General features: G+C 59.0%; 1 protein-coding gene across 5 annotated transcripts in view; it reads left to right on the forward strand.

The window, feature by feature from the left end:
- Positions 1 to 12,644, forward strand: part of FSIP1 (fibrous sheath interacting protein 1) — a 94,140-nt gene that overhangs the window by 71,002 nt on the left and 10,494 nt on the right. For 2 of the 5 annotated variants that reach the window (XM_029078028.2, XM_029078025.2), the window contains exons 10-11: positions 4,226 to 4,604; positions 8,609 to 8,831. In XM_029078028.2, coding sequence (XP_028933861.2) covers positions 4,226 to 4,604; positions 8,609 to 8,772 — 543 coding nt within the window. In that variant the 3' untranslated portion in view covers positions 8,773 to 8,831. Of the gene's footprint in view, positions 1 to 4,225; positions 4,605 to 8,608; positions 8,832 to 9,765; positions 10,012 to 12,644 lie in introns of those variants that run through there. The other 3 variants (XM_029078026.2, XM_039913838.1, XM_039913839.1) reach the window with 3 other exon arrangements.

Below are 12,644 nucleotides of genomic sequence, written 5' to 3' on the forward strand. Positions count from 1 at the left end.
AAATTGCATAGTGGTAGGGGGGTCCAGTCATCCCTCAGAGGCGTAGAAATGGCCACCATTTTGTGCCCTAGAGAACGTTAGCCCCTTGAAGACGGGGATTGTGTTTCTTACCTCCGTTGGATGCTCCCCAGTGCGCAGTACGGTGCTCAGCACACAGCAGGTGCTCGGGGAAGTCCTATTGAGAGCCGGGCTGGGGTGTGGTGGTGAAGAGTGCAAACCACGAAGGGGCCCCGCAGGCTGAAGAATGGAGTTGGGGGCTGGGACCGGGGGCAGGAGGAGGCGTGGGGGACCCCCCATAAGGCCTGAAAACCGGCGGGCACCTGAGGCTGAACTTTGAGTCTCCTACCTCTCCTCACTACTCTCCTATTCCAACCCAGCCTTCGCACTTCACTTCTCTAATGCCGACCTTCTCCCAGTACCTCCATCTCATCTATCTCGTCGCCGACCTCTCACCCACATCCTACCGCTGGCCTGTCTACTTGTACTGTAAGCGCGAAGCTGTAAGCTCGATATGGGCAGGGAATACGTCTGTTTTACTGTTGTATTATACTCTTCCAACCACTTAGAACAGTGCTCGGCACATAGTAAGCGCTCAAGAAATACGACTGAATGATTGAATGAATGAATGGAACACTCTCCCTCCTCTCATCCGACAATTACTCTCCCCTCCTTCAAAGCCTTATTGAAGGCACAAGAGACCGTCCCTGACTAATCCCTCCTCTCCTCTTCTCCCACTCCCTTTTGCGTCACTCCGACCCTTATTCATTCCCCCTCCCAGCCCCACGGCACTTCTGTCCGTATCTGTAATTTATTTCTATTCACGTCTGTCTCCCCTTCTAGGCCGTAAGCTTGTTGTGAGCGGGGAATGTGTCTTTTATATTTTTATACGGTACTCTTCCGTGTGCTTAGTACAGTGCTCTTCGCAGAATAAGCACTCAATAAATAGGATCGACCGACCGACTGTCCGGGACGGCTCAGCTAGCTTAGACAAGGGGGGGGGGGGGGGGGAGGAATTGACCTGAGCCGCCGCCCCTCAGCCTGGCAGGAGCAGCGGGCACAAGCTTGGGCGGTGGGAATCCCTCTGGTTTCCTTGGCAAACGCTGAGTGACTGTGACGCCAGGCACTCTAGTGGTCCCCGCGGGGCCCCAGGGGGCTGCCGAGGATTACCCGGCCCTTCATAATAAGCCCATTTGGCTCACTAATTAATCGTTTAGCGTAATGAACTTGTCAGAGCAGATTAAGCCAGAATTCCATCCGCCCGGCTCCCTCTTGTATCTCGCTAATTACGTTGGAGTCATGGAACTCTCCGGTGGCTGCAGTGATGGACGGGGCGGTGAGTCAGCGAGCGGTCCGTTGCCAAAGAAGCGCTCACGTTCGCCGCGACCTATGTCCCGACGCGCGGCGCGAGGCCCTCGATCCGGGAACACCGACTGCCCTGTCCCCGGGCTGCTCGGCCTCTGTCGCGTTGGGGACGAATGAATCTATTATGAATTGATCATAAGATCCTAATGATAGTAATTATAACGACAATTGTGGTGTTGGTTAACTGGCTACTGTGTGCCAAGCACTGCACTAAGCGCTGGGATAGATACAAGATAATCAGGTCCCACGTAGAACTCACAGTCTAAGTAGGAGGAAGGAAAGGGAAAGAATCCCCATTCTGAAGACCCTTCCTCTTCATGTCCGACAGGCAATCAACTCTCCCCACCTTCAAAGCCTTATTGAAGGCACAGCTCCTCCAAAAGGCCTTCCGTGACTAAGCCCTCATTCCCCCTTCTCCCACTCCTTTCTGCATCATCCTGACTTGCCCCCTTTATTCATCCCCCCTCCTCGCAGCCCCAAAGCACTTGCGATCGTCTCTTTACTTTATTGATTTCTATTAATGTCTTTCTCCCGCTCTAGACTGTAAGCTTGTTGTGGGCAGGGAATGTGTCTACCAACTCTGTTATTTCGTTATATTGTGCTCTCCCAAGCACATAATAATAATGATAATGTCGGTGTTTGTTAAGCGCTTACTCGGTGCCGAGCACCGTTCTGAGCGCCGGGGGAGATACAGGGTAATCAGGTCGCCCCACGTGGGGCTCACACACTTTTAATCCCCATTTTACAGACGAGGGAACTGAGGCACAGAGAAGTGAAGTGACTCGCCCACAGTCACCCAGCTGACAAGTGGCAGAGCCGGGAGTCGAACTCATGACCTCTGACTCCGAAGCCCGGGCTCTTTCCGCTGAGCCACGCCGCTTGCCGTCCTCGGCTTTACAGCAAGCACTCGATAAATACGATTGCTTGATTGATTGATTTTGCAGATGAGGGAAATGAGGTACAGAGAAGTGACGTGATTTGCCCGAGGTCACACAGCAGACAAGTGGCGGAGTCAGGGTTGGAACCTAGGTCCCCTGACTCTCAGGCCTTGGGCTCTTTCCATTAGGCCACGCTGCTTCTGAATTTGCGGGTAGAGAGGCACCTCGGGGGTGATCTTCCCCAGTGGGCTGGCGGAGAGTTGTGGTTTTGGAGCCCAGGGATACCCAGCCCGGCCCAGCTTCCCGGCCCACGATGTTTTGTTCGTGGAGGAGCGGAATCAGAGAACCGTCAGTAACCGCGCTGTCGGCCTCCTCTGCCTAGCGGCCTGAATTCTTGGCCCCAGGTGAGCGGGATACCCGGGTCATTCCGACTCCCGGAGCCCGTTCCCCCCAATCTCTGATCGAAGTATGACAGGAGCCTGGGGAGACCGGAGCCTCGGGTCGGGTGGTTCAGCCTCCGACTCAGCTGGTGGAAAAAAAAGGCCTGGCTGAGGCGGGGTGCCTCCCTCCCCGGGAAGCGGAGCTGCACGTTCCGTACACACTGTAAAAGCCTAATCAGATGCACCTGCGGGGCCAAGGCAAACACTCAGCTCCATCTACCCTGGGTCAGCCGCCCGCAGCCAGCCCCCCGGGCCGGGAGGACGCTCGCGGCCCCAAGATTGCCTCCTGGGCGGGCGGTCGGCGAGCCTGGTGAATTTTCCCCAAGAGGCAGGGGGCCGGTGGGTGTCTGGGGCCCGGCCCAACGAGGCAAGCTCACGTCAACCGCCGTGGGAGCCATCTTGAGAACAGAGGCATCGGGAGTCGGGTTGAGGGAAGGGGCCGATTTCGGAGAGAGGGCCGAGGAGGACGTGTCGATCTGACCCCGTGCTCCTGGAACGATCGATCAGTCGACGGCATCGACCGAGCGGCTGCTCTACACAGAGCCCCTGGGGGAGAACGAGTGAGTTGGAAGGCACGACTGCCGGCCTCCAGGGGCTTACGGGCTAGCAGATGGAACGAGCCGGTCGAAACGGCCCGTCGGCAATTCGAGACCTTCTCTGGCTGCGGGGTCCCTGAGGAGAGAGTAGAGTCGGCAGCACGTGCGGGCTGAGTTCCGAATACATTTAGAGGCCGTGCCCCCTGCCCAGGCCCGAAGGCCTTGTACCGGCAACCACATCCCAACCCTTTCCTTCCCTCACTGAGGGGCAAAGCCCCCACTCCTCACCCTGCCCACACATGACCCTCTGCTGACCCTCGACTCCCTCCCCACTGCCATTCGGGGAGCGCCCGACCCTGAGCCCCTTGCCGGGGGTGCCTGTCTCCGGTACCTTTCCCAGGGGTGACAGTGTCTGATCCCCCTTGGGGGTAGCCGTCTCTGAGCCCCTCCACTGAGGGATTCCTGTCTCCGGGCCCCATTCCTGGGGGTCCCTGTCTCTGAGCCCCTCTCCACGGGTGCCTGTCTCTGGCTCCCTCGCCGTGGATGACAGTCTCTGGGCCCTTCCACAGCGGTGCCCATCTCTAGGCCCCACTCTGAGCCTGGCACCAGAGACTCTACGAGCACACTTGGATTTGTGCCAGTTAGTCCGTCCCAGAGAGTGTCGGTTCTGCATTGCGTCCCATCCAGATCTCCACCGAGCTCAGCGACCCCCACGGCGGATTCCCTTGTCCCTCGGGCACAGAGCGGCCTCTCCGCACACCCAGCCGGCGCCTCGCCTCCTAATCGGCACCATCCATCGCGCCCGCAGCCTCGTTAAGCTCGGGCGGCCGGAACCGGCCCCCTCCCAGTGCCCCCGCCCCTCCGCCCGGCTCCGGCCCACTGAGCCTATCTCCACGCCCTCGTGCCCCCTGGCAGAAGCGGCCGATTGTTCTCAGCCCCGAGGCCCGGTTCTGCTCGGGAGGTTCTGCCCGGGACGTGCTCATCTGTGAATCCTTTTGTGTTTCCCCAGGTGGAGGGCCTGCCGGGCCCGTCGGAAGAACGGCTCAGGCTCCCGCTGGGCAGAGGCCGCCTGGCTCCAGGGCCGGCGAGTGACCTGGTTCCGCCCAGTCCTACGGACCAGCCCCTCCTACCCTCTGGCTTGGACGGACCCGCCACCGTCGGGTCGGTGGCCCCGGGCCCTCCCGGCTTGGCAGAAGAGGTGGAGGTGGCGGCTCCAGGCGACGCTGACAACAACGATGATGTCTTCACGGTGTCAACCCCCCGGGGGGCTGGAGGTCTGGAGAACCCCTCTTTCCCAGAGGAGGAGGGGTGCCAAGCAAGCTGGACCAACGATCCCGATCTGTCAGCCGGAGCCCCCCGGCCCGGCGTTCCCAGGACACCCCGTACAGGTGAGCTCTGCAGGAGGGGCCTCAGAACTGAGCAGAGGGAAGGGTAGAATGGTCCAGGGGACTGAGGATGGGGCTGGGAGTCAGGAGACCCGAGCTGAAATCCCAGCTCAGGGTCACAGTTCCGGGGTGACCTCAGACAAGTCACTGACCCTGCCCACGCCTCAGTTTCCTCCTCCGAACAGTGGAGACAGAGCCCCTGCTCTCACTCCATTTTAGATTGTGAACCTCGTGGGGAACAGGGACCGCGTCTGGTCTGACGAGTCTGTATCTGCTCCAGCGAGTAGCACAGTGTAAGCATTGGACGACAGCACCGAGATAATTATTAGACTCCTGCCATTGCTTTGCTAGGACAAGGAGTGCCTTTGATAAATCACTAAACAATGGTAGAAATGCCCCCTCCCCCCCCCGCCGCCGCCGCCTTGGCACGTGTGGGCCAGACCTGACCTAGGCCAAGATGGGCGCATGCGGGCGGGAAGCCGGTCCCGGGGTAGACGGTCCCATCCTCGTGAAACAATGTGGGGAAGGCTGGGGCCTTTTTCCATGAATCTGGCTGAGGATTTGGGGGGCCTGGCACCTCGCCCCGGTTTCAACCACCAGTGAGGGTGACCTTGGGGTCAGGCCGGACCCGGTTTGGCTTCCCAACACCCGGTCAAGTCGCGTCTCGGTCGACGCCCCGGTTCAGAGCAGCTGACCCTCGTAGCCGACGCCGCTCCGGGCCACAGGCGTCTTCCTGCCAGGGCCCCAGGGGTTCCCTGACACCAGCCCCACTGGCACCGTGGACAGAAGCAAACACGGAGCCCCAAGTTGTGGAGGCCCGGCAGAGTCCCCTCTCGTGGTGCGAGCCTCCCAAGGAAGCCCGACATTAAAGTGAAACGGGTCAGAAAGGGCCCGAGTGCGGCTTCCCCTTCCAGGGGGGCCGAGGTTGCCGTGGGCGGACAGAGCCACAATTAGCTAACCAGACCCGGTTAGCCTCGACCTTGTCTTCCCGCAGCCTCAGGGGTGACCCGCCGGGACCTGCTTGGAGTCCCCCTCCCACGAGAGCTGGTAGCCTCCAGGTAGCGTGTAAGGGCCCCACCTCAGAGGGAGCACGCAGAGTCTGGACAAGGGCACTCGCCATGCTCGGTCCCTCCGACGTCCCCCAGACGACTTCCCTGCCTCCCGGGCTTCCCGGTCCCCCCGGACCCCCAGCTGCTGGGCAGCGGGTTGGTTCGGTGGAAGAGAGCACGGGCTTTGGAGTCAGAGGTCATGGGTTCGAACCCCGGCTCTGCCGCTTGTCAGCTGTGTGACTTTGGGCAAGTCACTTCACTTCTCGGTGCCTCAGTTCCCTCATCTGTAAAATGGGGATTAAGACCGTGAGCCCCACGTGGGACAACCCGATTCCCCTGTGTCTACCCCGGCGCTTAGAACAGTGCTCGGCACATAGTAAGCGCTTAACAAATACCAACATCATCGTCATTCGGCTGCCTGGCCACCACTCTCCAGGACGATTTTACGTGTCCCCGCTCCTAAAGGCGTCTTGCAGCATCCGGTGGCTCGCCGCACACATGTCAATTACACGGGTGTAGGCCGCCCTGCCCCCAGATCTCGATCTGGGACTCCGTACGACCATGGCCGCACTGCAATTACAGCTGCCCGCTTTTCCAGGATCACAGCAGCGGTGACTGTCCGGTTGCATCACCCTCTAGCTGCCGTTCCCCTCACTAGATTAGAGGGAATATGGCTGGCTCGGGATAGAGAGAACCTCCAAAAAGGCCTATTTTTGTTCATTCGCTCAGTCGAGTTTATTGAGCTTCTACTTTGCGCAGAGCACTGTACTAAGCGCTTGGGAGAGGACAACGCAACAACAAACAGACACATTCCTTGCCCACAACGAGCTTACAGTCTAGACGGGAGAGATGGATGGTAGTATAAATAAATAAATGACCGATATGGACATAAGTCCTTTGGGGCTGGGAGTGGGAAAGAACAAAAGGAGCAAGTCAGGGGGTCGCAGAAGGGAGTGGGAGAAAAGGAAAGGGGGAGCTTAGTCAGGGAAGGCCGCCGGGAGGAGATGTGCCTTCGATAAGGCTTCGAAAGGGGGGAGAGTAATTGCCCGTCGGATTTGAAGAGGGAAGACATTACGGGCCAGAGGCAGGAGAGGGCAAGGGGTCGGCTTTCTTTCCCTGCCCACGAGGAGCTGACGGTCTAAAGGGGGAGGCGGACATTATTATAAATAAGTAATTTACAATGTATAACATAGATCTGTACGTGTAGGTACGTACGCAGTATATAGGTAATAGAGCTGGGATTAGAACCATTTTACAGATGAGGATCCCGAGGGCCAGAGAGGTTAAGGGACTTGTCCGGTCAGAGCGGGGCCAGGACCGAGCCGAGGCCATCAGTGGACTACAGGAGAAGCCCCCAGGGCGGCCCGGCTGAGCTCACGTTTAAGTAACGAACTCAGCAGCCGCCCCTCCTCCGATTCATCAGCTCAGGCTCGACAGCCAGGCCTCCCGTCCGGCCGGGTCTGAGCCGCGGGCCTCGTTTGTCCACCTGTGGCCTGCCAGACGGCGGAGGCGGGGAGGGTAGAAACGCCGGGACAGAGGATCCCGGGGCCGGCTCAGAGCGGGCTCACCTTACGATTCCAAGGCGACCGTGAGGCCCCTCATCCCGCGTGGGCCGGCCGGCTCACCCCGTCCACTTGGGATCAGGTGACCGGCCCGCCCCGCGGCACGTTGCCGTGAGCAGCCGGACGAGACGTCTAACGTTTCCTCCCCGGCTGTGGGCATCACTGGTGAGCCATCTAATCCTATCGACGAGCTCAAGGCCGGGAAGCTCCATTCCCCCTCCCCAGGGCCGCTCAGCCGGACCTGGGACAGAGCGTGGGCCCGAGGCTGCCCCAGTCCCGGCCGTGAGGGTGCTGGGAAGTGATGAGGAGGCTCGGTGCCGAGAAAACTGTGTTTGCGCTCACATGGCTCACATTTGAATAACGCTCGGAAGACGTGGCCAGTGGATTTCCGAAGGCGGAGGTCAGACTAGCCTGTTTCCACTCTTTGGGAAGGGCTCTCGGGGGACACCGTGGTCCCGGTGTGAGGACGCGGAGACAGCAGACCTGAGCCTGTTGAAGCCCGTTGGAAGGAATCCCTGAGGCCCAGTGGGAAGGGAAGGAGTGCTAAGGCCACCCTGGGGAAACCTGCCAGCCACAGGCACCCCCGCCTTGTGTCCACACCCAGCTCCAGCCCCACCCAGCCCCAGCGCACCCGGATCTCTCAGACTCCCAGGGTGGCATCCTCTCAAGGCCCTGGGGCGGGCGAACTTGTACCATGACACTCTCCTGTTCCACCACACCCATGCCATTCCTGGGAAGCAGCGTAGCTAAGGGGATAGAGCACGGGCCTGGGAGTCAGAAGGACCTGGGTTCTAGTCCCGGCTCTGCCACGTGTCTGCTGTGTGACCTCGGGCAAATCGCCTAACTTCTCTGTGCCAAGGTTACCGCGTCTGTCAAATGGGAATAAGAGTGTGAGCCCCATGTGGGACGGGGACCGGGTCCAACCGGGTTAGCTTGTATCTACTCCAGGGCTTAGAACAATGGTTGGCACAGAGCGTGCACTTGATGAGTACCATGAGGTACTCATCGGGCCCGATCGTCTCTGTGCCAGTCTGTGCCCGTCCCCCTGAAGGCCCGCAGCTGGAGTCCCCGCTCCCTCCAGGGCCCCCGAGCACCTCCCCCGGGGGCCTGGAACCCCTCCCGGTTCCCCCAGGGTCATGCCCGCTGCTGGAGGCCTGCTGAGGGCCTCTCCGGCTCTTAGATAAAGAAACCGCATATTTGAGATAGTCATTAAAGGCCCTCTCTGGCCGCCTCTCTCAACAGTCTCTTGACATCAAAGTCATTCCTCTCGAGAAGTCCTCTCGCTGGCAAGTTGGGCCAGGAAGCTCTTCAGCTTTCTGTGTTTCGGGCAGCCCCCACCTCGTACGGTGGGGCAGTCGGGACAGCGGCCTGCCTGCCTGTTTCTCCTGAAGCCTAGGTGGAGTCCTGAGTCCCCGGGAGAGTCTGGCCCCCAAAAGACACACTAGGAAAGAGGAGAAAGAGAATGTCAGGGAGTCCGTGGCTGGATTCCCTACCCCAAGCTCCCCTCGAGCACCTCTGGGTATGTACTTATTTAGTTGTCCATCCTGTGATTTATTCTGACTATCCTGTTTTGGGGGAGGGGGTTGTTATGGTATTCGTTAAGCACTTACTACCTGCCAGGCACTGCACTATCCCGACACGAGTTAATCAGTCCATGTCTCACACGGGGCGCACAGTCTTAATCCCCATTTTACCGATGAGGTTCAGAGAAGTGAAGTGACTGGCCCAAGGTCACACAGCAGACGAGTGGCAGAGTTGGGATTAAAGGCCCAGGCTCTATCCACTAGGCCTCTGCTTCTGTATCTTTTATATTTGTCTTTATTCTTTATCCTACGAGCGAATGTTTTTATGTTAGTTTCCCCGTTAGAGCGGAAGCGTCTGGCGGGCAGGGAATGTGTCTCTTCTCTGTACTATGCATACCAAATACTTAGTCCTGGGCACTGCTCCCATTGGGAGCTCAATAAATAATGCTCTGCCTGCTCCCGCTCTTCTGGGGCTGGACGCTCCTCTGGTACCTGTTGAGGGCAGCTGGCTGGACCCAAGTCGGCAGTGGACCTGATGACGTCTACCCTTCCCCTGGGTCGCAGGAGGGACTCCTGGAAGATCTGGTGCTCCTGATATCACTCTCTTTTGCCTGGGACATCCAGGACACCATGCATCCAGGAACTGGGAACCTGGGGTCTTCACGTATGGGTGAACCGGCAGTGGAAGATGAGCTGGGAGAGGAGAGTTGTCATGACTAGACCCGAGCGACAGTCAGGGGTCGGGAGACCGGGCAGCCTCCAGAGTGCCAACCAGGCCGATGAAGCAAGGAGCCTCGAGGGCTCGCCTGGGCGAAAGAGGCTGGGTTTCTGGATGGAGGGGGCGGGGGGCCTGGGAGCTCCCCACCACACCCCTAGGCCGAGGGTTGGGCCCGCAGCCCCAGGGCAATGTGGATTTAGGAAAATAAGCCTCCTCTGGGGCTCTGGGCCTCCCGGGGCGGCTCACGGAGGCCGCGTCCTTATGGGATGTTTGCCGTGGTCCGCTTCCTCCTCCACGTTTTTCTTCCTGCAGAAGGGGAATGTAGGAGCTTCAGGCCCCCGGAGGGCGACGCGGCCAAGAGACGTGGAGGTGGAGGGAAGGGCTGACTTGTACGGCTGCCTTGCTGTCTCTCTTCATCCCCAGTGCCCGCATTTGGATAAACAGGATCCCGGCCTAATTCAGTCCCCCACCCTGTCCCTTTTCCTGCTGCCTATCCAGAATGGAGCAAGTGATTCCCTCAGGAGGGCATTTTAAGAAAATTCTGGACTAAGATGGTCACCTGGTCTCCTGGGTGGACTTTGCGTCTACGGTCCAATGCCGCAAGGGGGGTGGGTTGGCTTTAGGCCAGCCTCTTTCCACCACAGGCACCGCGCAGGCCATCACCCACCACCGTGGAGGAAATCCCGAGGGTGGCATGCAGCGTGGCATCGGTGCTCCGGGCCAGCGTTCGGGAATGTCGCGGGGCAATGGGTGTGTCTCCGTTGGATTGGATTCCCTGGCTGCCCTCCCGGAGGGTGTCCACAGGACAACTCACTGGGTGGACCGGCCCCCACAGGGCGCCAGCTGAGCCGAACCGCCTCAGGTGCAGCCCAGCCCAGCCCAGCCCGTGGCATTAGAGCCAAAAGCTTCTCCTCTTGGAGTGCCGGCGCGGGCAGCATGTACTGCCAGCGGAGAACGCCAGCGGGGGAAACCCTGTGGGTTGGGCACAGGGAGCGGGCCCAAATCACTGCCCTATCCAGCCGGGGAGAGCTGTCTTGAGAATATCTGTCCCGCCGGCCGATCGGGGGGAGGTCCCACGGGAAGACCTGGATGAGGTGGAGCGCGGAAGGGGAAGGGGACCGAGCCAGCTAAGGCCGGACGAAGTAACCCCGGTTGGGGCTTTAGCTGCAGAGGATTTCCATTCCTTGTATGGGAGTGCCAGCCAGCACCAGCTGCCGCCGGTCCTTTGTCAAATGGGGAGACTGGATTTCCCCACGGGTTCCTGGTGAGCTTCACCGGAAAGGTCACCTTCCTACAGATCCCTCTCTGTGGTTTGGCCCAAGCTCCTGGGAAAAAAGCCCGTTGGCGAACCGATCGATCTATTATATTTATTAATGGTGACCGTGTGCGGAGCACTGTATTAAGTGCTTGGGAGAGTACGATATATTAGTGTTGGTAGACACGTCCCCCATCCGCAGGAAGCTTACAATTCCAGAGGGGAGACAGATGTTAAAATAAATTATGGACATCCACGAAAGTGCTCTGGGGCCGAGGGTGGGGTGAATCGAGAGTACAAATCCGAGCGCCAGGGTGATGCGGAAGGGAAAACGAGGGCTTAGTCGGAGAAGACTCCTGGAGGAGATGCGATTTTAGTAAGGCTTTGAAGGTAGGGAGAGATGGTCGGTTGGATATGAAGGGGGAGGGATTCCCAGGCCTAAAGGAGGATGTGGGCAAGGATTTGGTGGGGAGATAGAAGAGATGGAGGTACAGTGAGTAGGTTGTTGTTAGCGGAGTGAAGTGTGCGGGCTGGGTTGTAGTAGGAAGCAGCATGGCCCAGTGGCAAGAGCCCGGGCTTGGGAATCAGAGGGCGAGGGTTCTAATCCCGGCTCTGCCACTTGTCTGCTCTGTGACCTTGGGCAAGTCACTCCACCTCTCTGTGCCTCAGTGACCTCATCTGTAAAATGGGGGTTAAGATTGCGAGTCCCACGTGGGGCGACCTGATGACTTTGTATCTACCCCGGGGCTTAGGACAGTGCTTGGCAGGTAGTGAGCGCTTAACAAACATCGTAATTATTTATTATTTATTTATTATTTCGGAAATCAGGGAGGTGAGGTAGGAAGGGGCAGCGTGAGAGGGACAGCGGAGGAGGGGAGTGGGACGTGTGTATGTGCGTGTGCGTGGGGTCGGGCACATGCGTGCACACAGATAGGAGAGCTCTGGATCTAAGGAAATCCCTGTTCTGAAGTTCACTGGAGGAAGAGGTGCACAAGAGCCTTATTAAAGTCCCCTGACCGCGGGGACAGTGCTCGCTCCCCTCCCCTCGGGGACCGTGGTGCCGCCGAACCCTGCCAGGCCTAAAGCTTCAGTCCCCCAGACTCTCCAGCCTGAGCCTCACTGCTCACTCAGGAAAAGGTCATCCGGGCTGGGGGCTGAAACCAAGACGTGCCTGGTCCTCTCCTCAGGTACTACCTGGGCCCAGGTGACTGCCCCAAAACATGATGCCCAACCCCATCAGGGAGAGGGGCAAGCAGAAGCACTGGTCTTTCTAGATCTTGGGGCATTCATTAATCCAAATGCCCGGCCCCTCTGACCCTCTAAGACCGCCTGGGCTTCGGTGCCATGCAGCCTGGTCTGCCTCGGCCACCCCACTGAACCCATTGCCCAGCTCTTTTCAGAGTGAATCATGTGCAGATGTGAGGGAGAAAGAAAGGGAGAAAGAAAGAAAGAGTGGAGTAGGGAACCTGGCTCATGGCTCCTCTTTATAGCTGATCATCGGAGAGAATCATGTGTGAATGTGAGGAAGAGAGAGAGAGAGAAAGAGTGGAGCAGGCTCATGGCTCCTTTTTAGGGCTCATCATCATCTTCGTCACTCCACATCCAGTCTTTCTGACATGGCCATCTCACCTCCTCTAAGCCTCTGTCACCCCAGAGAGCTCCGCTCCCCATCGGCCCTGCCCTTGCCAGTTCTGCCTCGGGGCCTCTCACCTCCACGCCCATCCTCTTGATGCAGACCGAGTGTGCAGGGGTCCTGCCCCTTTCCCCCACGGATGGCGGGGGTGACAGCAGCGAGGAATCACCGAACGCCTGGGGCGGAGGCCACACGGCTTAAAGAGGGCCGAAAGACCCCCACCTCACTCCCCCTCTTCGTGTTCCATGTATCTGTCCCCGGAACAGGACCCAGAAGAGGTGACCTAGCAGGCTCCCCATTCCA

This window comes from Ornithorhynchus anatinus, chromosome 13 (assembly GCF_004115215.2).
Source record: "Ornithorhynchus anatinus isolate Pmale09 chromosome 13, mOrnAna1.pri.v4, whole genome shotgun sequence".
Taxonomy (NCBI): Eukaryota; Metazoa; Chordata; class Mammalia; order Monotremata; family Ornithorhynchidae; genus Ornithorhynchus; species Ornithorhynchus anatinus.